Source organism: Trachurus trachurus (genome assembly GCF_905171665.1).
Source record: "Trachurus trachurus genome assembly, chromosome: 16".
NCBI lineage: Eukaryota > Metazoa > Chordata > Actinopteri > Carangiformes > Carangidae > Trachurus > Trachurus trachurus.
In genome coordinates, this window is record NC_139902.1 from 214,427 (window position 1) to 239,088 (window position 24,662).

Here is a 24,662-nt window from a genome sequence, read left to right on the forward strand (position 1 = left end):
CTTTAAAGCTGCGAGTCATGATCATTTTCTTCTGCACAGAGTTCACAAAGTCTTCAGACCCCTTCACGTCTTCACATGTTATGTTGCAGCTTCATTTTTTACAACTGAAACATTGGCATTGACTCAGAAACTTGTATTGAGTGTAAACCAAAGGATTTTAGCACAAGGCTGCAATGTAACATGTGACACAGAGAAGCTGTCTGAATACTTCCTCAACACACCCTTTTTGTTTTTAACCATCGAGACATTGACATGTCAACACAGCAGGTTTATTCTTAAAATGTTGACATTTTAAAAAATGAACCCTACTTATCAACAAGCTATTTACACCCAACACAAGGTTGAACCAGCAGGAGCCAGCTGAGGTGGAATCACAACACACTGTGTTCGTCAAGAGCAACAAATGTTGTGTCTCTTCAACAACAGCAACACAATGTCATAAAAAAATAAAAGAGAGCCATTTGTGGCAATTACCAGGGTCCAAGCAGCTCTGATATCATATGTATGACTTGCTATTGAAACTTTGCTAAAGCAGGACTGAAGCAGGATGGTTTGTGGCCAGTATTTCCCCAGATGGCCTGTGTGTTTTTGTAGCACCAGAAAGAAGACTTGTGGAGATAAAGAGGTGAATTGATTTTCAAAAATGTAAAATAATGGACCGTTGAAGTGACCATAGGTTACAGTGATTCAGCAGATATGCTGAAAAAAAGCTCTGTAGGAGGTACAGCTGATTTATTGTAGATAGATAGATAGATAGATAGATAGATAGATAGATAGATAGATAGATAGATAGATAGATAGATAGATAGATAGATAGATAGATAGATAGATAGATAGATAGATAGATAGATAGATAGATAGATAGATAGATAGATAGATAGATAGATAGATTGTGTGCTTAACAAATGAGTTGATATTTCATGGTCGGCCATCTTTACATGAACATTGAAAACAAGACATTTCCTGTTGCCACTAGGCGGGGCTATAAACATAAAAACTAAACTGGGATTTAGGGTGGTGCTTTTTGGACAGTGCCTGCTGGAGTAGAGCGGTTGGACCCGGCCACATCAGTGCTTGGGCTCTTAGGACAACAATAACAATGAGGTTCCCAGCAGCAGTTTGCTGCTTGGACACCCAAAAAATAATAATAGCATAGATTTAAATAAATAGACAGCAGTAATAATGTAGCACACAGGTGGAGATCATCAGCTGTTTGCTACCACAGGAGTGCACACAAGAATAACCACCATGAGAGGTGGTGATCTTCTCTTTCTGTTCATTCTGAGAGCTGAGCTGCGACGCTGCTCGGCCTTGTTGGAGGTGATGGAGCCAAATTCATCCTGCTGAAGCAGCTTTTTAAAAACCGATACTGGGTCACAGGCCACTCACATTAAAACCTTCCCTCATCCCTGAGTCGGTAAAGGATCTGATTTCACTCCAGCTCACAACCAGGTCAAAGGAGGTGAAGACTGTACGTTTCCCTCCTCTCAGCTGCTTCACAAACTAACATTACAGCAGATCAACACGGTCAATGTCGAGGAGGGAAAATTAGAATTTGATGAGAAATAATTGTTAAAAGGAAAAGTGGCAATTATTAAACTCAGAAAAAGATGTTGTCATTTAGAATAATGTTCTGACTGTAGGAGAAAACAATATTAGAATAAACATTTACAAATAGTCTCAAGATATTTCACTATTTATCCTGACAGTGATTTCATTAAAGCTGCAGGACGAGACATTCTGACAGTATTTTGCTGAAATATGCTACAACTTGTTTTAATTGTGAAGCCTGGTTCTCCTTACAGCAGAGTGGGGGGGGTGCGGGGCGGTCTGACAGCTGTCAGTAAATACACAAACACACCTGTGGTCTTCTGCTCCTCTCACACTGAGGCTTGGAGCCATTGGTAGTCATGGAGCAGAGAGCAGGAAGGAAAAATGTCACCCTGAAATGAAGTTACAACTTTTTCTCAAAATATTTTAAATATTTATTCTACAATTAGGACTTCTGGAAATACTACAAATGTTTAGCTAAAATGATGACTTTGATACAAATGTTGTTGTTATGTTACTATTTTGAGATAAAACTACAACTTCATTCTGTTTGAACTCTTAATGTTTTTCCACCTCTGTGTTGTTCATCAAATCAAACTTTCAGTTGTCATTTATTTAAAAAAAACTGTAAATAAGAAAGATGTCTATGGATATTCTCATTCATCCAGGTCATTGTTCTTTTCTGGGCAAATTGAATCATAGGAAACTGGACTGTATTTGTCTGGGAAGACGTTTCGCCCCTTGGATAAGAGGCTAGTCCAACTAGTACGGACTAGTGAGACTTGTTTCGTACGAAGTGATGAAGCTCCTTGGATAAGAGGCGAAACGTCTTCCCAGACAAATACAAGTCCAGTTGCCTACGATTCAATTTGCCCAGAAAAAAACAAAAAACTGTAAATAAGAAAATACGAGTTCCTCTCAACTGAAGCAGCTGGAGACTTAAAACAAGGATAAAATGAAAAGGTAAAAAGACACTCATAAAAGTTAAAAGCAACATGATCCCAGCACAGAGGAGCTGTGGAGCTCCGAGCTCCGAGCTCAGAGCCGACTGCAGGAGGCTGAGGTATCAGCTACAGCAACACGGGACCAGAGTGGGAAACGTGGACCGGTGTGTTGAGTTGACCATGAGAAGGAGGTGCAGAGGTCATAGGAGGGGCAGCGCCAGGTGAAGGTGTGTGTATGTGTGTGTGTGTGTGTGTGTGTGTGTGCGTGGAGGGGGGGCTCAGATCACCTGGCAGCAGCTGGCGGGGGCCGAGGTACAGAGCAGACCGTCCCTGGAGCCTCGGCCTCGCTGGATGTTCACAGAGATGGTCTTCTCACACAGAGGTAGTTGGAGCATGCCGTTTTTCAAAGGGCTCAGGTTGCTGTGAGCGTTCCTGTCGCCCGCCCCCCCCCTCAGACCGGGGGGGTCGTGCAGCGGCGTTTTGCGGTGGTGGGAGCGGGGCAGCACGGCGGCGGTGGTGGGCAGCGTGACGGTGTCCAGGCTCGCCGCCGAGCCGATGCACATCCTCCAGGCCGACTTCTGGATCTTCACGGCCCCTCCAGAGAGGCCGCGAGGGTCTATGATGAACCTCCCCTCCACCCCCCCTCCCCCGGCCCCCTCCCCCCGGCCCCTGCGCCCCCCCCCCCCGGCGTGGTGCTGCTGCAGCTGCGAGCTGAGGCACAGGCTCATGATCTTCAGACTCTCCACCAGCCCGGCGCCGCGGCTCGCCACGCGGGCCGAGTGCGACAGAGCGCTGAGGGCGGGGCCGCCGAGGGAGGGGCCGCCGCCGCCGCCGCTGTTGTGACAACAGCTGGAGGGGTTCTCCCGCCCCCCTCCCCCGCTCCCTCCGCCGCCGCCGCCCCCTCCGCCTTCGTTCTCGCCCCCTCCGGGAGGACTTCCCCGATCCGGAGCGGAAGAGCCTCCTCCGTCTCCGGGAGGCTCCCCCCGGCCCGAGCTGCTGCCCCCCCCGCCGTTCCCCCCCGAGCTGCCGGGCGGCCCCTCGCTGCTGTCCCGTCTGTTCCAGCTGTAGCTGAAGCCCGAGTCTTTGTCCAGACGTCTCCGGTGGCTCTCCGAGTCGTCGTCGCTGGTCTCCGAGCTGGAGCACGACGACCCCCTCCCCTGGCTTTTGCGGCGGTGGTAGCGTTTGTGCGTGGACCCTGGGGAAGAGCCGGCCCCCGAGCTCAGGCTGGTGGAGTTCCCCGCCATGTTCATTTTGACACGGCTGAGTTTGGGCGGCAGACCCTCGTCCGCGTCGAAGTCGTCGTCAGACTCCCCCTCCTCCTCAAAGATCTGGTTCAGCACCGGGGCGCTCTTCCTGGACGTGAGGCGGTTGGTGACCGACGGGGGCTTCCGCCGCAAAATCACCTGGGTGGGGAGGAGGGACGGGTCCTGCTCCTCCTCCTCCTCCTCATCCTCCTCAACCCTGAGAAACAATCAGATGTTAGATGTTTATTCTGGCTGAATAGGAAGGATATATTATACAAGTAAGAAGTAGATTTGTGGATCCAGGTGGATCAGACCTGAACAGGCAGGTTCTCTGCTTGGTTGCTGCTGACGTGGAGGGACCGGCGGCCCTGACCACCCCAGAACCAGATCCCAGAGTAGAGCCGGAGGTGGCAGCACAAGCCTGGGGGAGATATTTTCAGACCAAGTCAATTCAAGCTGGCTGTTCAGTAGGGCTACATATTATATAGAGTATATTTTCAGTGTATTTCAGATACATCAGTAACAATATCAATTTTTGGACGAGATTCTCAGAAAACACTCATCTTTTCACTAATGCAGCAGCTTAGAGGTTCAATTTACTGCATCAAAGTTTACATTAGGATGGGCCCCTGAAGCAATTACATTAGTGCTATTCTATCCAATAATAATAATTAAAGGAACTTGGGGCAGGATAATTCTTTGACAGTGTTAGTGCGTTCATTCAGCAAAATGACAGTTACCCAAACACTAGTTTGGGTCTACCTCGCTTGTCTTTTTCTGTATCCAATCCAATCCACTTTATTTGTATAGCACATTTTAAAAACAACAAGGTTACCCAAGTGCTGCACAACAGATACAAAACAGTAAATTAAAAGCATATAAAAGCAATAAGAAAAACAGATAAAACACTGAGAAATAAAAAAAAAAAAAAAAAAAAAGACAAACATGCGCTTTCTCGAATGCCTATGCGCATGCAGCGTCTTCTGACGTCACGTCTGCAGGACAGCGTGGGGAATTCGGACCCAGAATTGCAGCATTATGCAGTACACAAGGCAACAAGTGGGTGGGCTCATTCTTTTTGGTTTTGAACGCTTCATCACCCATTAGCATTAAAAAACTTTAAATGTATTTGTATTTTTTCACAAATCCTGCCCCAAGTTCCTTTAATTCTTTTTAACATGAGCGACTGTTTAGACACACATCTTCAGGAAGAACACATGTGTTGGCCAGTGTACCTGCTACAGTGTGTATAAACACACATACAGCTTCTTTGAGATTCACTGGTGACTTCATTGGAATTACATTTGTCATGTTCTTGTCTTTGGTGTGCAGAGGTTAGCTAATGAAGCAGAGAGCACCTACAGTGGACACAGTGGATTAGAGGGTCAATGTTTTTCAACCCATCCCTAATGTCTCAGTGTGCAGAGACAGAGGGCAAACAGAACGGGCCAAAGTGAGGTAAACAGAGTCAAACTGTTTCCCAGTATTATGAGGACATGTGTACCTGAGCTGGAAGACCCAGAGAGTCCGTCACCGTCTCCTCCCGCCGGCCCAGCTCCATCAGACCTTTGGAGCGGTGTCCGTTCAGCAGGTTCTCTGCACTGCGAGCCGGGGACTGGGGGCCGCCGGCGTGGGATATGGAGGATGCTGCCAAGCTGTCCTCTATGTCCTGGTGCATGTCCATTCTGGTAGGCCAGGATTGCCTGCCAACCAATCACAAGGCAATCTGATCACAAGATATACTGTTTGTCCTCATCTAATATGCTGCACTGACAGACTGCACCACAGCTTCTCTACTCAGAAACAGTGAACAGTGGAATAATTCAACAAAGTCTGCCTCAACATGCACAGTAGAGGAGAAAGACTCTGTCATGCAGTAAAGGGACATTGTGGACTCAAACTAACATGCTCCACCAAGGCCAAAGACAAGCTATGTATCTTGTTAAAGGTTATAGCTACAACTTTTTCATCAAAATGATTAATTTAAAAAAAATAATGCATCCACAGAATGTCTAGAGGGGTGCAGAATAAAAGTATTAATTTTACTGATTAAAAAAAAAAAAAGAGTATATAAATAATTGTTTAATAAATTTTGGCGGGTCCGAAATATATAAATATTTACATCTGGTTACGTTGGCAACGTCGGCATGGAATGATCTCTGTGGCAACAGCATTAGAATGTTGATGTCATGTGTCTACTGCTGTAACTGGCGACCAGTACAACAGAAGGTTGGAGCGAGAGCAGTGTGAGATCTACACCTACTGGCCAGGAGGAATTCAACTTGTAGCTATCACCTTTTGCCACAGAGATCATTCCATGCCGACGTTGCCAACGTAACCAGATGTAAATATTTATATATTTCGGACCCGCCAAAATGTATTAAACAATTATTTATATACTATTTTTTTTAAAATTCAGTCAAATGAATACTTTTATTCTGCACCCCTCTAGACATTCTGTGGATGCATTAGTTTTTAAAAATGAATCCTTTTGATGAAAATGTTGTAGCTATAACCTTTAAGTCTCACAGCCTCCAGCTGGATACACAATACTTAAGTTGTTATTTACTTCAATTCCTGGTCAACAATCAGTGATGAAGCACTGAACTTTTTTATCAGATTGCCGTTACCTGTAATATAATTTGCTCAAAATACACATGCATGTGAGTTTATGACACACACACACACACACACACACACACTATTAAAGGGATAGTTCAACATTTTGGCAAACTGCCAAGCCGCTGATGCGCGTTGCCTTCAGGGACAGTTTTTCATCAACAGTCTCTGTATTTCCCTCTAAAACAACTCTGTCTGGTAACGTTGTGTTATTATCTCATAGCGTGGTGAATGTGCAGGTCACAACTTGTCCACCAGAGCGTTGTGGAGTGGATTGTGTATTTGATGAGGGAAACCAAGAAATCCCATGAGCCTCCGTAGCGTAGCTCTGAGCAGCTCGCGGCTCTGCTCCACCGTTCTAAAAATACTACTACCTACTGACTATAGGGATTATGGCAATAGGCCAATTTGCCAAAATGTTGAACTATCCCTTTAAGGCTGCTGCCTGCACTACTACTACCACAGGGTTCCACTCTTTTCTTGAAATGGTTTTCCAGGACTTTTCCAGGACATTTTCAGTTGACATTTTTACACCATAAACTAATTCATCCCCTGTTCCATTCATGTTCTTTTTGACCATGGTACATTTATCAGTTTGTTTCTATGTTCATTCCTTTCTCTCATTCTCCCTCCCAGAAATCTGATTTAAAGATGTGCAGCCTATGGCTCTAGTTTATGAAATCATCTCTTACATGCTTAGAAAGCATTTATGACAAATGTATCACAGAACAACATGTTGTTCTTGTTTTTAAACTATGCTGCTCCTCTCTATCGGTCACTCAGCAGTTTGTCTTTTCTGTTTATATTTATACAAATGAACTCCCTCTCAAAACACCATGGGGGGTCGCTCCTTCTGGCTGCAGAGAGTTCTCATGTTTGTGTCATTCTGACTGTTATTCTAACATTGCTCTCTACCTGAACTGAGCCTTAATGTTGCTGGGGCTGGACGAGCGGGTCTGGACCTCCTTCTCCTGCTTCTCCCTCAGGATCCTCTCTGCCAGCAGGTAGTAGGTGGCTGTGATGTGGTTGTACTTGTTGGTCTCCAGGGCTCTAAAACAACACAAACACGTGAGAGACATATCACATAGACATTAAAGAAGAGAATGGACACAGCAACTGTGGCATACTGTGATGTTTAGAACGACATGCTGTGCACAAAAGCTTAGAGTTTTGTAAATATTGCATGGTAAAGTCATTTTATATGAGAGCAGTCTGAGGGTGGTGCACCCTGGGGGGTAGCAGCAGTCAGACCTTGCTGTCTCTCTGGTAGGTGCACAAGCTACGAGCTCCGCTATCGTTTCATATTAATTACTTTAATTTCATTACTAAGGGGTGGTTCAAGTGGTATTTCTTAAGCATATAGCTCCCGAACGGTCGAGCTCGTCCTTTTTCATAAAAAGTTGACGGTGTTTTTCTCTTATTTTTGTTTACAAAACTACTAGGACTACACGTATTAGCTAACCTGCACTTTCTTTTCATTTTACACTTTTCAGCCGTGTATGTGTGTGTGTGTGTGTGTGAGAAGAAGAACTGGACTGACTGTAATGTTGATTCCTCTACCAGGTCAGTCCATGTGTGAAAAATAAACAGCCAGGTTGCCAACGGTGAAGGTCTGCCTCATATGTTAAAACTACACAACGCAATGATGGGTACCAAAACCGCTACATTAGCACTTATGTGATCTACACAACCACTCAAAGTGCTTTACACTACTTCTCACATACTCTCTCTCACACACACACACACCATACGCATTCATACACCAATGATCTGGGGCAGTACTGGGTTTAATGTGTCCACTTACTCAACAATGGCATCTCGGTCAGCTATGTCTCCCAGCACCATGCGCTGGATAATGCTGTTGTGTTCCTCCTCAGACAGGTTCTTGTGGGAGACCAGAGGAGTGTTGTATTTGGTGGCTGGGGATGGGTCCACCCCCTGCAGCCAGGTGTGGCTCTCGATTTCATCCAGAGATGCTCGCTGCTTGGGGTCTCTCTGAAGCATCCGGTCTATAAGACTAGAGAGGAGAGAGAGTCCAAATATCATCTTAATTGATGTGTGATGGAAAGAGGTCAGTGATGTCACATGATGTAAGAGCAGAGGAAACCAACATTTGGTTTGTAATGACTGAAGGGTATGACTGGTCGAGATAGTGCAACCATCCCAGATGCTATTGATTGATTGATTGATTGATTGATTGATTGATTGATTGATTGATTGATTGATTGATTGATTGATTGATTGATTGAGTACTTTATTGTCAGAATTACTTCTGAGATTTTGCTATGTTCAAAGTGACAACAGATAAGACAAGTTCCCCCTGGAGAACAGGTGCTACTGGGTCTTAAAGACCTCATCTGTGCTGAAGTTTGTGGAAATAGGATTTCATGTACCATGGGACTGAGAAGTAGAAGAAGAAGGCACAGATATCAGCTCAGGGGGTTCAGTCTATCTGACCGCTCCGTTTGAAACCAAAGAAGCAGTATCCTAGGCCTGACGGCCCTTTACAGCAGCCCCTGTTGTTGCGCCAACATGTGCAGCTAGCCCATAATACATCCATGAGCTAGCCTCTCAGCAGTGGTGTAGTGGTCTATGTGATACTCAGGTATACTCAGTATACCCACTGAAAATGCATCAATATTTCAGTATACCCAGTACAACAAAACTATCTAAAGTCTTGCTTTTTCTAGAATTCTTTTGAGAAATTTTACCACTTTCTCATTTTTTAAAGAAACTTTTTACTTTTTTTTTTACCACTTTTTTTTAAAAATGTTTTAAATTTTTTTGTTTATTTTCTTTTTTTTTTTAAATCTTTTTCCTAGAAATGTTTAAACTTTTTTTGAGAAATTGTACCACTTTTTTTTCCAGAAATGTCTCTATAATCTTTCAAAAATGTACACCTAATTTAAACGTACATTGATTGTTTGTGTATTTCTGGTGTTTGCTTCAAAATTTTGTCCATGGGGGTCTGTGGTCTAATTTGTGTCAATTTGGGGTCCTTGATGTAAAAAATGTTGAGAACCACCAGTGATACAAGTATGAACAGTTTACCCACCTAAAAATCAGTTTACCCACTTAAAAAAAATGAGACTACACCACTGCCTCTCAGTGTGGATGGATACATCTGCTGAACGACGGCTGCTCTGTGGTGTCTAATGTACAGTGACAGCCTGAGCTCAGGATGTCAAAGTACAGCTGGTCGAGTAGCAGCTTTAATTCCACACAAATAAAACTGTTAAGAGCTGAGACTGCAGTTTAATAGGATTAGGCAGGACATATATTCTACCGACTCTACTGAAACTAAAGCTGGAAAAAGGCAAAAAAGTATCCAGACAACAGCCATTTTTGTCAGCTGTACAATGAAGCCCATCCTGAGGTTGAGGTTGTGCAGATCTGAAGGAAAAGAGAGCTTGAAACAAGAAAACAGTAGGGTACAAGTAACCTATTCTTACAAACCATTTCCAAAAAAGTAAAAAATAAACACAAAAAAAACACAGGCTGACTTATACATGGTTTGACTTTGGTGAGATAAGGTTATGACACAAGCACTAAAAGCTAAATAACCTTTACTGACATAAGGCTTATGATCTGCATATGGACACGGACAGACAAATACAAATTGAGGCTCAAAAAACTGCAACCACCTTCTAATTTTGGCTCCAGTGAATAAATCTTTTCAAATTCTATCAAATCTCTAAGTGTGTTTGTGATGTGTGAGTGTGAGCAGACTAGACCGGTGGTCACCAACCTTTTTAAGCCCAAGATCCCTTATATATATATATATATATATATATATATATATATATATATATATATATATATATATATATATATATATATATATGACCTCAGATCTACCTATTGAAGCGTTGAGAGTTAACGACTGTGTAGAACAGGGGTGTCAAACTCAAATACACCGTGGGCCAAAATTTAAAAATTGGTACGCCGAGGGCCGGACTGGTTGTTTTTTTGAGGACCTTTTGAAATTACCTTTTTGCACATACTGAACCTAAAACTAACAAAGCCTGTAAGTTATTGCATATACAACAACATTAATCATTCAATTAAAAAGAAACAAAAAACTGTTGCATTAATTGCAGATTTCCATACTCATTTCTAATTAGGGATGCTTTTACTGACTTATTCTCTCTTTTTTCGCCGGTGAAAAAAAAGCATATTATTATTATTATATAATAATTATGATTATATATATTATTATTATATTATTATATAAGCAGCTTATTTCGGTGCTTCCTGCAGTGGAAATGCGCCTAAGGAGGAAGGAGGATGACCCTGTAGCACAGTGATGTGCTGCTCACAGCGCATGGGTTCGTATGTTTGACCTGTGCCTAGGGGTGTATCGGTATGGGATTTTACAGTACGGTACGGTAACGGTATTAGTACAGTATACCGCGGTATTTCACGGTGACGGTATTAAAATTAAAGTACATGCTTTATGTAAAGTAATACAACTTATATTTGGTTTACACTTAAAACTATGGTCTACGATTTGAAAGAGGATGAGAAAATTTTGAAAAAAGCACTTCTCACACACCCCCGCCCCTCCCCTCCGAGCTCGTATGCAATAAATATACATATATATACAATAAAACCAAAGATTACCTGTTCAACATAAACTCAGCACCGCTGCTGCAGCAGCCTGAGCGGGTCTCTCTGCACCGTGGAGCTCCAGCCCTGACTCTTCCTGCTCCTCTTCCCCAGACACAGGACCCTGTCCTGGATCACCCAGCGCCAAGAGTCTCCCTGTAGCATGAGGCTGTGCTCGGTGCTAGCCTACTAATAGCAGCGGCGCCAGCCCCGATGCCGCCGCTGTGCACCAGCTGCCGGTAATGAGGCGGTGCCAGTCGCCGCCGTCGCCGTCCCCGGCAACGGGACCGCGGCGACCGTACGAGCAGCGCCGCCATTAGCAGCCGTTAGCACAGCCTCATGCTACAGGGAGACTCCTGGCGCTGGGTGACCGGCCACAGGGTGCTGTGTCTGGGGAAGAGGAGCAGAAAGACCGGGGCCTGGAGCTCCGCGGCGCCGCAGTGCAGAGAGACCGGTCAGGCTGCCAGAACTGTGGGGGAGCTCCGGAGAGGGGTAAAAAAGAGAAACCAACGAAGGAGCGAGCTATTTCCGGCCGACTTGCATGTGAATGTGAAGTGAAATGTTTTGAGTTCCCAAGTGTAAGTGGAGTTGCGCCGCAGCGCCGCATAATATTAAAATAATTAATTAATTACCGTCACCGTGAGCTTGGAAATCTCACGGTGTCACCACCGTGGCTTTACAATACCGCGGTATACCGAAGTACGGTATACCTTTACACCCCTACCTGTGCCTATCTCTCATGCTTTATACAATTGTTGTTACACTTTGTCACTCTATGTGCAATGTGCATACACCACACTCGTTAACCTTAGACACTAGTTATCATGTTGCCGTTTTCTGCCAACAAATAAATGTATGGATATTGTACTGTTGTATGCTTGTGTAGAGCGTACGTACATGTATCCTCTGCTGCTAACTCTCCATTGTCTTGACCCTCCAGGCAGCAGGAGGGGATCAACTCATCTGGATTCTTTCAGATTCATTGTTTTAGTTCTACTCCTATGAGCACTGATCACACACTGTGTGTTCCCAACGATCAGTCCCTATGCATTTGCATCCCTATGGATGCAAATTAGCAGTAAGCTAACTCTGCATATTGAACTTCAGTAGAAAAACATTCATAAACATGCCAATCAACAAATACATTAAATAAAATAAATAAGATAGTGGTGTGACAGGGAACTTTGCTGCCCTCAGTAATCATGGGCAGGCTTTTCCATTTGCAGAGAAGCTTGCAGTGTGTGTAGTAGTAGTGTAGTGTGTAGCTGTGAACAAGGCTTTTGGTGAAATAATGCGCTCTGGTAACATACAATTTGATGAAGAATACTTTGGCATCAGCCAAGCAAATGTGCAAGTCACAAGGCATGCTAGCATTTGTACAAGCTATTCCTGCACAGAAATGACACTGTATTGATCATTTTCTCTGACGGATCACTAGTTTTTTGCATCACCTTGGCACTGCCTCAGTTTGAAACCTGTAACCTCAGCCAAGGTGATATAACCAAAAAAAAAAACAGTAACAGGCAAGACTCATGAAAACAAAAAGAAAGAGAGCAGACTGAAGGCTATCTTGGATTTTCTATGCCTCCGAGGTCAGAGTATTTCATCAAAAGGAGGAGCTCTGTGAATGTTCCACTCACTCTTTGCAGGCACTGGAGACGTGGGCCGGTACAGTGTATTTACAGTCCATGATCATTGTGAGGGTCTCGCTGTCGTTTGCTTCCTGGAAGGGTGGCTGGCCACACACCAACATGAACAGGATCACACCCAGACTCCAGATATCTGAGGAGGAGGAAAGTACAAAGAAGCATACAATGAATACATGATCCAACTTCCAGTTACAGTGAATCATGTAAATATGACACAGTGAGCTTCATGCCTACTGATGAAATGCTTTTGTTCTGAATTGGACACATTTCAACATAATATGAAAGTATTTCATTATAATACAAATCATTTCTTCTAAAAGGGATAGTTCAACATTTTGGCAAATTGGCCCATTGCCATAATCCCTATAGTCATAGCAGTAGGTTCGTTACCTTTAATTGTCGGTGCAAGCTATTTTTAGAACGGCGGAGCAGAGCCGTGAGCTGCTCAGAGCTACGCTACGGAGACTAAAGGAATTTCTTGGTTTCCCTCATCAAACTCATCAAATACACAATCCAACAACTCCAAATCGCTGTCGTGGACAAGTTGTGAGCTGCACATTCACCACACTATGAGATAATAATGTAATGTTACCAGACAGAGTTGTTTTAGTGGTAAATTCATGCAAAACCGCTGATGTGCGTTGCGTTCAGGGACAGTTTTACAGCAAGCAGACTCTGTATTTACCTCGAAAACGGCTCCGATTCGTAACGTTCCATTATTATCTCATAGCGTGGTGATTGTGCAGGTCACAACTTGTCCAAAAAAGTTGCGCGCATGTTTAATAAACACACTTGTTAAGTGCAGCGTGGCCATGGCGAGCGGAGGAACGGAGGAGCCTGAACGCCCCCTCCTCATTTAAATCCCCTGTATGGGCTTAATACACCCGTTTAGAGAGGAACTCGTCTGGTCGCTTTTTTTTCCTAACCTCCGCCTGGCCACGTGTATGTGTTTACAACGAAGCCAGCGAGAAATCAATAAATGGAGCAGTGGATTACGTAACTGTTCTAAACATTATGTTACGCAGCGCGTCTGTGTCGCGGTGCCACAGAGACAAGAGCTGGGACACGGACACCGCGGGGCGGCCAGGTAGCCTACTACACTGATGTTACAACGAGAGAGACGCCAGGTGAAGGCAGAGAGCCTCCGTTCTCACTCGTAACCAGTCACAGGTCATGTAGTTAACTATCACAATCACTCTGGGGCTTTTTAATTGAGGTAAAAATGTAGCATAGCCACGGGAGAAATCCTGCTTAGTTCCTCTTTCAGTGTACATTATACAGATTCATACAGAGTCATTGATTTTGACTTAATTTTGACAAGACACGGCTCCAAATGTTTTTGTTTTTTTTCCTGCGACCAATCGACCAATGACATTTTGGTCGGCTAATGATTTTTTGGTCGACCAGTGCTTGGTCGACTATTTGGGGGCAGCCCTAGCCTCATGCATCACCGGCCAAACTGGCCAAAGTAAGTCTTTATTAATACCCGCAAAATGATTTTTAACCCGCATCTGGCGAGTTGGTGGGTGTTAATTTAGAACCCTGATCTCTCATACCCACATCTCTCACTTGTCCTCCTCCTGATCCTCCTGATCCCCATTCTCCCATATGTACAGTATGCTGCAATCTACCAAACATACCCCTCTTCTAGGGCTGGACATTTAGCAAGCAAGCTGTGATTTTCAGCTTAAATATGCAAGGAGGCTGACCATCACAGGACAGGTCTGTTCTGATGATACAAGTCATTGGTCCTAACATGTGTGTTTCTCTTCTGTAACACACATTTTACATCTTGGAGGCAACGTCTTTCCACACATGGGCTTCCTTCGCCTTTCAAACAGGGCGGAGCTCAGTGGGAAACTGGGAATCGGGACACAACACCAGGGGAGGAGCAGGTCTGTGTAGCTGTGCGCCGCGGACGTGCACGGAAAAACAACCGCGTCGCATCAAATGAGCGCTGCTACAGCTTTTGAGTTGTGAGCGCACATGACACGTGTCTACATTGAATGGGTTTGAGCGCCCATGGCCTTTGCAGACAGGCAGGGAAAAACCTGCAGTCCAGCCGGCTCCCCAGACATTCGCGCATGGTGATTTGGGTACGCTTTGCCAGGCACTGAAGATGGCATATGTTATATTAGCGTTGCACACAGCCATGGTTTGGGTGTATCACGTGCCAGCATAGTGAATAAGATAAGACGGGGGACTAGACTGCACAACACACAGTGCTTCTCTCAGCTGCAGACACCAGTTTGTTAACTAGAACTGGGTTGCCAAAAGATTCTCAAAGTCCACCTTGAGTACTCCAGCATCAATTTCTAACAAAGATCAGTCTATAATACATGTCTTTAAGCTGACACAGCAAGATCTGGACAGGTAAGCGTACATGTAGAGTCAACCAATTTTATGATCAAAAATGATTGAACTAAAATAACATTAAATCCAGTTGAAGCCTGTTTACATTTTTAAGTGCTCAAAGATCTGATCATTTAAGTGTTTGGCATGCAAGAGATCAAGATGCAAGAAACAAATGAAATATTCAAGTTGACATGTTGAAATTGAAGGCATACCAATCAGTTACTATCAACAACACTCCACCTTTTCACAGTGACTAAAATCATTCATCTGTAATGGGAGAAAAATCTTCCATCCATCCTCCACTCTCCTAACAGTTATATCTGTAATAATGCATGTACACAGAAACATGAAAAGTCAGTGTTTTACACTTGTCTGCTTCAGTTTCACAACCTCTGAAGGAGCCACAAGGTAACTGAACATGTACCATGGATGCACTCCATTATGCAAACAAACATCACTACACAGGCAGGTTTAAAGACAGATGCATGGTGTGCTTTGCAGGCTTAAATACTATGGGAAATGAGACCAAAAAAAAAGATTTCTAATCATGATCAGCAGCCAATCATGGGGGGGATCAGTAATTCTCATGGAACATCTTGCTGTCTCTGTGCACCCAGTGTTTTGATCCCATGTACACATCAACTGTTCAACTTCTCTTTCAAGAAACATATTTAGTTCTACAAATGTGTTCACAACACAGCTCATATTCACACTTCAGCAAACTTCACCAGCCTTGGCTCCTGTAATGTTTTCAGATTATTAGGTCCATATGTACCACATACAGCTAGTCGCTCCACGATTCATTTTATTCCCAACAATCTCAGAGCTGTTAGATGAGGTACTGCTTCAAGAAATGGACTGCCTTTATTGAGAAATATTGCCCAAGCAGTACAGGGCAGTACTGCAGAATAACATACTACCCTCTGCACTATCCAGGGTTAAAGGCCCCATGCTGTGCACTTTTCTCTGGGTTTATTTACCTGCTGATGTCCCTAACAAAATGTATCATTGGTTTTGAGTACCTGTGATCTGCTTAATATCGTTTATATTGCCCCTTTCTGTTGCCTCTTTCTGGAGTTCTAACAGGCACAGGTCATTTGGCCAATCAGAAGAGAGAATGAGAACCTCTCCTCTGATTGGCTGACTGTTTTAGAGTGGCATGTGGTCGGGCCAATCACAGGCAAGTAACTGAAACCTAAGCTGCATTCATACAAATTGAAAAAAAACAACTGGTCACGGTGGGCGGAGTTACCTTGTGTGTGACATCACAGAAAGGAGGAAGTGCTATCTGCTCGTCTCAAAGAGAATGTTCCTACAAATGGGCGGTGTGTGTTTCTCCGTTTATGACCAATTTGATGCATGGGGCAGTATATACGTGGCCCAGAGACCTCCCCAAGCACGAAAAAATAACCAAAATCACATTTTTCATGCCATGGGGCCTAGTATCCAATATCACAGTTTTCAAAATGTGTGGGTTTGTGTGCAAGGTTCGAAGAGAAATTAACCACAGTTCAGTTCATGCATTTTCTCTGCTGCACATCTTCAGTTTATGGTGACAATACCAATAGGAATCAAACAATCCAAGGTGACTGCCTTCTCCACATGCATAAACAATCATGCAGCCAATTTCAGCCTTTTTCAGGATTAGCGCCACATTAACTCATTGAGTGCCAACCACGTAATTTCTCGTTTTTCGTTCCCATGCGTTGAGTGCCAACAACGTAATTTTACGTTTTTTGCTTTTTTTTTAAATTATGAAAATAGACACTTTAATACACATTATATGTAAATTTGGGGACTCTACGACGAGGAGAACTGAAATAGATGACGATCAAAGTCACATGACAGCTCATGATCTGGAAGTTTTTATCATAACTCGGCTTCTGCAAACGAGTTCTGCATGCAGATGCAGCGCAGCTGCTCTGCTCTCACCTGCGCTGCTGCTCCAGCTGTTCCAGCTGCTCGGAGCTGAACCAGGAAGCTCTCAGCCGACAGTCCGCCCGGTCTTCAGCTGGAGCAACACCGTGTCCTCCCCAAAGTCCTCCCGCGGTAAAATCTGATGGTCTCTGGGCCAAAGCAGACCGGCATCACCGACCCGTACCACAGAAGGACCGCGACCACCGGCGGGACCGGTCTTCCCGAGCCGCGGTGGCCGACTGACCCTCACGCTCCGCGGCGAGAAGCTGTGACACGGCACGGTGCGTCTGTGTTATTGTTGTTTAGTGGCGCCCCCCCCCGCCCCCGCTGGTGGTTTTGTGAATAGAACAACAATTGTTGTATATATTTATCTTATACGAGCCCTTTGATCCAGAAATGCGAGTGTGAGAAGAGCGACAGGCACAAACAGAGCAGCTTTCATAAAAGACGCTCTATCTCCTTTTCTAGAAAAAAAGGAGGGATTTTGGTGAAACCCAGCCATGTTTAGCTTGACTTTTCTCAGGAACAGAGGCACGTAGAAACAAACGGTTTGTGGCCACTTGAAGCATTAAGTTAAACCTTTCAATTGAGCCACAGTATGTGTTGGTGGCAATAATATAGAATACACTGTGGCTCTACATAAAAAGTCAAAAATTGTCTAAATTGCCGGTACACTTGACTAAAACTTTGGAAAGGAGCGCGGCACTCAATGAGTTAACAATGACACCAGCTGCAAAACAAGCTTCACTGAGCACATGTTACTATCCAGTTCACGTGCCCTACACCTCCCTGTTGTGAAAGGTATCATATCAGTTATGGACAGACACACGATCCGTCTGTCTGCTCACTGTCAGACCTCACAGAAAATCAATGACCTGGTTAATTTAGTCCAATGGTACACCCATGAACGTCAGTGCTAGTAGAGCTGACCTCGTAACACTTGGCCTATGGCACCCTGCAAAATGATGACCGTCGAGTGCTGCTACATCCAAACAGCTAGAATACACAATTCATCTGTGAATATTCAGGATAGCACAGAAGTCAGCAACCTGCGGTTCCTTCATCCCTCTGCTGTGGCTCCCGTGGTTTAGAGAGGACCAGCTCATTTTGAAAAAAAAATAATAATGTGAATAAATAATGACAATTTCGTTTTTTCAATTGTAATAGTAATTTCTTTTGGAGATTGAAGTGCTCTTGTGACATTAAAATAAAACTTGTTTTAATATTTTGTCGATCAAAATATGCGTCACGTCAGGTTTTTTCCACCGTCAACTACAAAAATCGCTCGTGCTTCACAGATGAGAGTTTGCAAGATCGTGAAAATCAAAGTGACATCTTATGCTGTGCAGTGAAGTTCAGGGGTAGAAATCACTAGGGTTGACGCAAAAAATCCCCCCCCAGACGTTACGATCGTGCAACCCCCGGGCCATCGAAACTTTGATTTTGATCAATTTCATGTCTGCGAAGCTTCGACTATCAAAATATGATAATCGGGTCAGCCCTAGAAATCACATTAACCAGGTGAGACAAATAATTGAATAAGCTATTATTTTGAAAATATATATTTCTTTATGGGACCCTGAACTGATGTATTTGTGTTTCATATTCAGGTGGACGGTTGGCTGCTGTACCACAGAAATTAAAGAATGACGGCACACTGACATAGACCTGATATAAACTGCCATGTTTTTGGGTTTCCCTTATTAATGAAAGAGAATATACTGCAGCTGACCCTAGAATGCACCGTTTTCTCTGCCTATCTGGGCCTAAGTGTTTTTGGCTACATCCTTGGTTAAAGCATGTGTGTCTGTGCATGGGGGGGTGTAGCATCTTTTGCGCGCACATACTGTCAATGTAGACTGTGCAGATTTAATTTAAGTTTTTGTTGACTTGTCTTGTTATTTTCCGTGTTGTGATTGTAAATGTACTGGTTTTAAATGTGGACCCCAGGAAGACTAGCGGTGCTTTAGAGCGCAGCTAATCCTAACAAATAAAACAACAGAATTGTGTCATGTGGCTCTCAACCCAAAGCAACAACATAAGAGGCGTGCATTCGGTGCGACGGGCTTGTTTTTTCGTGAATGTCATTTTAATGGTGGAATAGGTCTTATGGCTCTGAGTGGGTTTTAATATGGTGGGAAAGGGCCCAAACAAGGTTGCTAACCCCTGGGATAGCAGAAGCCCATATGGCTGTTGCCTGCTTCTTATTCAAGTTATCTCATCCTAAATTCAGCAACAAATGAGAGCAAACACACACCCAAAACACTTAACGGCTGTATTGTGTGATCTGAAGCATAGATCTATCAGCTGTTTTTCCACTTGTGCCATGAGCAGCAAAACTAGACAGAGGTAATACCTGTTGATGTCATATTCACATCAGCAGCAGCAGCAGCAGCAGCAGCAACATGTCTTGTGTTCTAGCCAGGGCTGTACAGTGTGGTATATATTTCGCACATGCTACATCAACATGCCTGTGCTAAGAATTAATCTGCCCTGTAGCATGGTGCTATGGGTAAACAAGAAGAAGCAGCAGAGCAGTGTATCAGCTGGTCACTTGTGGAAACGTTTGTGAGCATGGCGAGTGAAAGAGTCGGAGCTAGAAGATGTGTCAGCAGCGTTGTATAGGTCTGCTGTATGGGACCGCGTGTGTGATCATGATGATCGCAACCAATTAGCGATTAGCGTTTAGCATTTATTAGCTCCAGCGCGACCTGTACAGCAGCAGCAGCAGCAGCAGCAGGAGGAAGACGAGGCTGACTGACAGAGAGGACAGGTGGTGATATGCTGTTGAACACCACAATAATTTTAGTGGGTTTTTTTGGTGAGAGCCCAAACGAGACTGTGGCAGGACACCTCTGCCTCTGTTTCACTTTATGTTGCTGGTAAATAATGTGGTTGTGAAAGTAGTAGGCTAAAGTTTAATTATTTTGTATGCACTAATTCAAGGGGCAGAGCTTTAAGAGACATTTTTGCTTTTATATTTTAAAAGATATAATTTTTGTAAGAACCACAATTAATAAATATAGGTTATATATTTCAGTGAATAACTAATCATTCTTAGCATTTGTTAGATAACTTTCTTTGCCCAATAAATTAAAAGTATGTTGGAACTATCAATCAATGTCTCCTCTCTTGCAGCCAGAATCTCACCTACTTGTTTTAACCTCAGACTGTCACAATGATGGATAAGATGTCAGACTGCCTCATTCTTTCAGTTTGTACCTGAACATACAAGACATGATTGATTTTCCAACGATCAACGTATACCGAATCAAACCGAAAACCGTGAATTTGTAAACTGTTCCACCCCTAGTAACTAAAACATTTCGAGTTATTATTCTATAATTGTATTACATTATGTATATATGAATTACACTTGCTGATGTTACTGTGTAAGTGATGAGCTGCATTGATTGGCGGGGACGGGCATTGTGCTAACTGTGCTACTCTCTGGTCCTGTGCTAAAAAACGGCCTCTGTAGTTAGTACTACAGAGGCCGTTTTTTGTTGTTATGTGCTGAAACAGTTAACGTGCAGCCCTGGTTCTAGCCTGCATCTGAATGCAGCACAGACATGAAGAAATATATTTAACATTAGTGCATCTGTAAGTGGAGACTGTTATACTTGACTTGGCTAGGGTTTTTTTTTTTTTGAATTAACAAAGAAACATCCCAAATTGCAGTAGCATGCAAACTCTACGTAGAGCAATAGCTGACAGGTGATATCTGCTGCAAGGCTCGCACCACACATGTAGTGTGTTCCCAACTGAAGACATAACATCATCCAGACTCTGTGAGCAAACCAACAGCCAAGTTGTTAACAACAATACCACAACTCTGTTCAGGCACAAAGACGGGATGCAAGGGGGTTTAAAGTGGACTGGACACTGAGCTGACACTGCAGGCAACAAGGCTGGTCTGGAGTGAAATTCTGGGTTCTGGGTAAAATCTATACAGTTCCCTAAACGATCTGAATCAAAGATCTTGTTCACATCCTGTCTGGTAGCATTGCAGTATAATCCTGCCATGTTCTAATTAATGGTGTGACTCATCTCATTACTTTAGCATCATTCATCAGCCTACATGTTTTGCATACCTACGGCTGGAGCATCATATTCATCGCCCAACAGTATTTCTGGTGCAGAGTACGCCAGAGATCCACAACTGGTTGTCAGCTTCTTCCCCGGCTGAAACTTGTTACTGAATCCAAAGTCAGTGAGCTTCACCAGCCCTTGTTTCTCAAAGAACACCACATTCTCTGGTTTGAGGTCTCTGTGGACCACATGCAGCCGATGGCAGTACGAGATAGCGTGGACAATCTGGGCAAAATACTTCTTGGCCAGCTCTTCATTCAGACCCTCCTCGTGTTTCATGATGTAGTCAAACATATCCCCTCCATCGCCAAGCTCCAAGATAAGGTAAAGTTTGGTCTGAGTGTCAATCACTTCATAAAGGCGCACAATGTTGGGGTGTTGGACCAGCTTCATGCATCGCACTTCCTGGAAAAGGTGACCCGTAGCCACAGTATCAAGCTTAGTCTTGTCGATCACCTTGACCGCCACTTTCTCCCCAGTGAAGACATGCCGTGCCAACTTAACCACGGCAAAGTGGCCGCGGCCCAGTGTCTTGTCAAGGTCATACAGGCCAGCAATCTTGCCATCATAGCCCCTCTTGAAGCCTGCCATATCTGGAGACAGTGATGAGGAAAGGTAGGGACTGGTTGGCTGAGATGTGTGGGTCCAGCTTAGTTTGGTTTATCAAAGGCAGAAGAAGAAATCCATGGCTCCAGTTTCCTAAATAACACAAAAGACACAGAGTTATAACAGGTCAAATTAACACCAACTGTGTACAAATACTGTGTTTTTCCTGATTCTGTTATATTTCTGACAATACTATTGTATCTGCCCAACCTCCTTTTCATTATGTATTAGCTATACAAAACAATGCCACATTTGAAATAGGTCCCAATTAAAGCATTGCACTGACATAATATTTAGTTTAGTTCCTGAACCAACCCCACGATTATTCAGCAGGAGGAGGCGTAGCTGTTGTTTTGACAGAATGGCTGCTGCACCGTCGTTAGCTCATACATCCTCATGTCTCGTGCCTCGTCCTGCTACAATGAACCACGTTGAACACGGCTCAAACTACAAATACACGAGTCCCATTGTCACAGATATTGTCGACTGTCCACCGAGTTTGATAAACCGGCCCACAAGTCGGTTGTATAACGGGCCCGGCAGTAGCACAAGCAACTGACGTTAGCCTAACGTTAGCAGGGGCTAGCTAGATGTACAGTGATTGATCAACGTCAGCAAGCTCACGTTAACTGCTTCTCTACTGCAGCGTTACAACGTTGCCAGCTAATCCACAAACCTACCCGCCAAGAATTTCTACACAGACAGTTTATATAAATTCAACAGAGCGCTGGCCACACGGCCACACCGGGGCTTTCTAATATCTCCAAACTAGCCGTGGTTAGCATGTAGCGTATAGCATGCTAAAGTTACTATGACTCGCTAAGCTCACCTCTCCAGTGTCTTCGGTAAACAGAAAGCCCTGAGTCCAGTAATCGCCGGATGCCTTGGACCCTTTGGATGCTATCAAGTGAAGCTTAGCGCAAATTATGAGAGAAGACGAGTATGGTGCAGGCTGTCACGGATGACCGCGGCACTCAGGAGGTGCCCGTGCCCAATGTTTGTTCTTAAAACGAAGAATTGCATCGTTGGCAACAGTCGCCCTAATCGGAATGGTAATATCCTCCCAGCCGAGGTGGTGGAGCTATGATGCTGCCTTCACGTGCTGAAAAAAAGAATCGACATTTCCAAACCGGTCACAGCCCCAGGACTGCCGTAGGAAAATCACCTCCACTTTTCAAGATACGCTATTCATAACAACATAATAACCACGGCCAAATACCCTAACTTAATATTTCATCAGCTAGAAAGATATACTTTCAAACTTGCAAAAGCAATACAGACTTATTTATCAATAAAGTTTTAACATTGAACTATAAAGGTCTTTACTTAATAACCTCTTAACTTAATAAAGTCTCGTTTAGAACGGCGTTAGTAGGCTACTTGTAATGAAGTAGGGAGATCACTAGTAGGTCTATGAGCCCGAGGCGCCACAGGGGGGCGCCAAAGACCCATGTTGGGCAGCACTAGAGCACTGGAAAAGAGAGTTGACTCCCGTGGTAAGGGTTTAAGGGTTTTGCGCCCCGAGTGGCAGGATATGGGTATTGCAAAAGCGACCAGAAAACCGATTCACTCCAATGTGCTTGTAAATTGATGAAAACGGCCGTGTTTTTGTTTTTAGGTGTCTTGGTCATATCAAATATACTTATAATTTGTTTATTACAAAATGTAGATTGAAACATTAATGTAGAGAACTGTTTTTTTTTTGTGTGTTTTTTTTTACTAGCATATGTGTTAATATTCATCTGTAAAGGATCCACGATGATGCTATTAACGTGGGTGATCTATAAATGTCCTTAAATTATTAAAAAATACCACACTTGCTCATTCACCAACAATGCAGAGATGTCAGTTCTTTGGCGCTTTTGCAATACCCATATTCCGCCATCAGGAGGCGCTTCCATTGCATGTAAAAAGAATGGACATAGCACCCGTGACGTCACCCATTGGTTTGGGGGAGTCTGTTTTGTGCCGCTACTACGAGGGTTTGAACTGCGCCATGTTGGATTTTACTTTCCATTTTTGGAGCGGTGCGGCGGTTAGCCGGCCGAGAACCCGCCCACTGGCCTTGAAGCAGCGGTCTCCGGACCTGTCACTCAACGTTTCCGCGCCCTAATTGGCGAAAATTTAAACTTAATAATAGTAAAACGGTAGAGTTTAAAAAAAATTCACCCCCCTCAGAGTGTGTGCGGGGGTAGAAACTATCGGTTGAGACCAAAAAGATAAATGGTACCAGGCTGTAAATATGTTTTTTAAAGCTGTAAAGTCGGCTATTTTAACATGGGGGTCAATGGAGAGTTGCTCCCTTCTGACACCAGCCCCCAGAGGAAGCTGAGGGGATTGCAGTTTTTTGAACGCGGAAGTGAGCTTCACTTCTCAGACCGACAACTGCCCCCTCGGTCGTTACTCTCTTTTCCAGTGCTCAAGGCAGCACGCTTGAAATTTTCTTCTTCTGTGGTATTTTTCGGCAGCCGGCATCCATAAAGTAAACCTTCTGGTTCTATTTATCTTCATGCCACAGTCGTCGAAATCCATTTACAGCTCAGTCATAGGCACATTATATGATCATCTTTCTCTGTGCACTTCTCTCCAGATCCCTCATCTGCCGTTCCTGTGTGTTCGGGGCATTCTTATGAAAATACCTGGTAAGATAGGCTACCAACTAATATTACAACACCATTATCTGATAATGCATTCTGATCCCTTTACATTCTGCTTTTAAGGCCAGAAAAGCAAACAGCTCTCTTTTCATGTTTAGCTAGCTATCTAACTCAACTGACTAGCTAGTTACAATACATTATTTCATACATTATTTTTCACTAGCTAGCGTAGCATTGTGTTGCGCAGATAGAAAATCCATTTATATGCACATTTGTAACTTTACTTCACCAGATAAACTCCACACGGGAACGAAACACCCGGCCTCAGTCCCCCGGTATCTCGTGTTCTCACGTTAAACTCCACACGGGAATGAAACACCCGGCCTCCACACAGGAACTCCACACAGGACATAAAAACACCCGGCTTCAGTCCCCGGTATCTTGTGTTCTCACGTTAAACTCCACACAGGAACAAAACAG

The 24,662-nt window shown here is 43.9% G+C and overlaps 1 protein-coding gene across 2 annotated transcripts; it reads right to left on the reverse strand.

The window, feature by feature from the left end:
* Nucleotides 1-897: 897 nt before the first annotated feature.
* On the reverse strand, nt 898-22,658 carry snrka (SNF related kinase a). Of its 2 annotated transcripts, XM_083989150.1 has the most exons (8): nt 22,415-22,658; nt 20,982-21,678; nt 12,607-12,748; nt 8,163-8,375; nt 7,274-7,408; nt 5,244-5,442; nt 4,054-4,160; nt 898-3,956 (listed from the first exon to the last, which is right to left on the reverse strand). In XM_083989150.1, exons 2-8 carry the CDS (start codon nt 21,568-21,570, stop codon nt 2,774-2,776), a joined length of 2,568 nt encoding a protein of 855 aa, XP_083845276.1. In that variant the 5' UTR covers nt 21,571-21,678; nt 22,415-22,658; the 3' UTR covers nt 898-2,773. The 2 variants fall into 2 exon arrangements, with proteins under 2 accessions (XP_083845276.1, XP_083845277.1); XM_083989151.1 differs by lacking the exon at nt 22,415-22,658 and having other exon boundaries at nt 20,986-21,052.
* Nucleotides 22,659-24,662: the final 2,004 nt, after the last annotated feature.

Excerpts from the sequence above, each read along its gene's own strand:
- snrka (XM_083989150.1), bottom strand. The coding sequence starts at position 21,570 with ATGGCAGGCTTCAAGAGGGGCTATGATGGCAAGATTGCTGGCCTGTAT. Across the intron at positions 8,376-12,606 it reads GTCTCCAGTGCCTGCAAAGA|TCTTATAGACCGGATGCTTC; the intron begins GTGAGTGGAACA and ends TCTCCTCTCTAG. Across the intron at positions 5,443-7,273 it reads AACATTAAGGCTCAGTTCAG|GCAATCCTGGCCTACCAGAA; the intron begins GTAGAGAGCAAT and ends ATTGGTTGGCAG.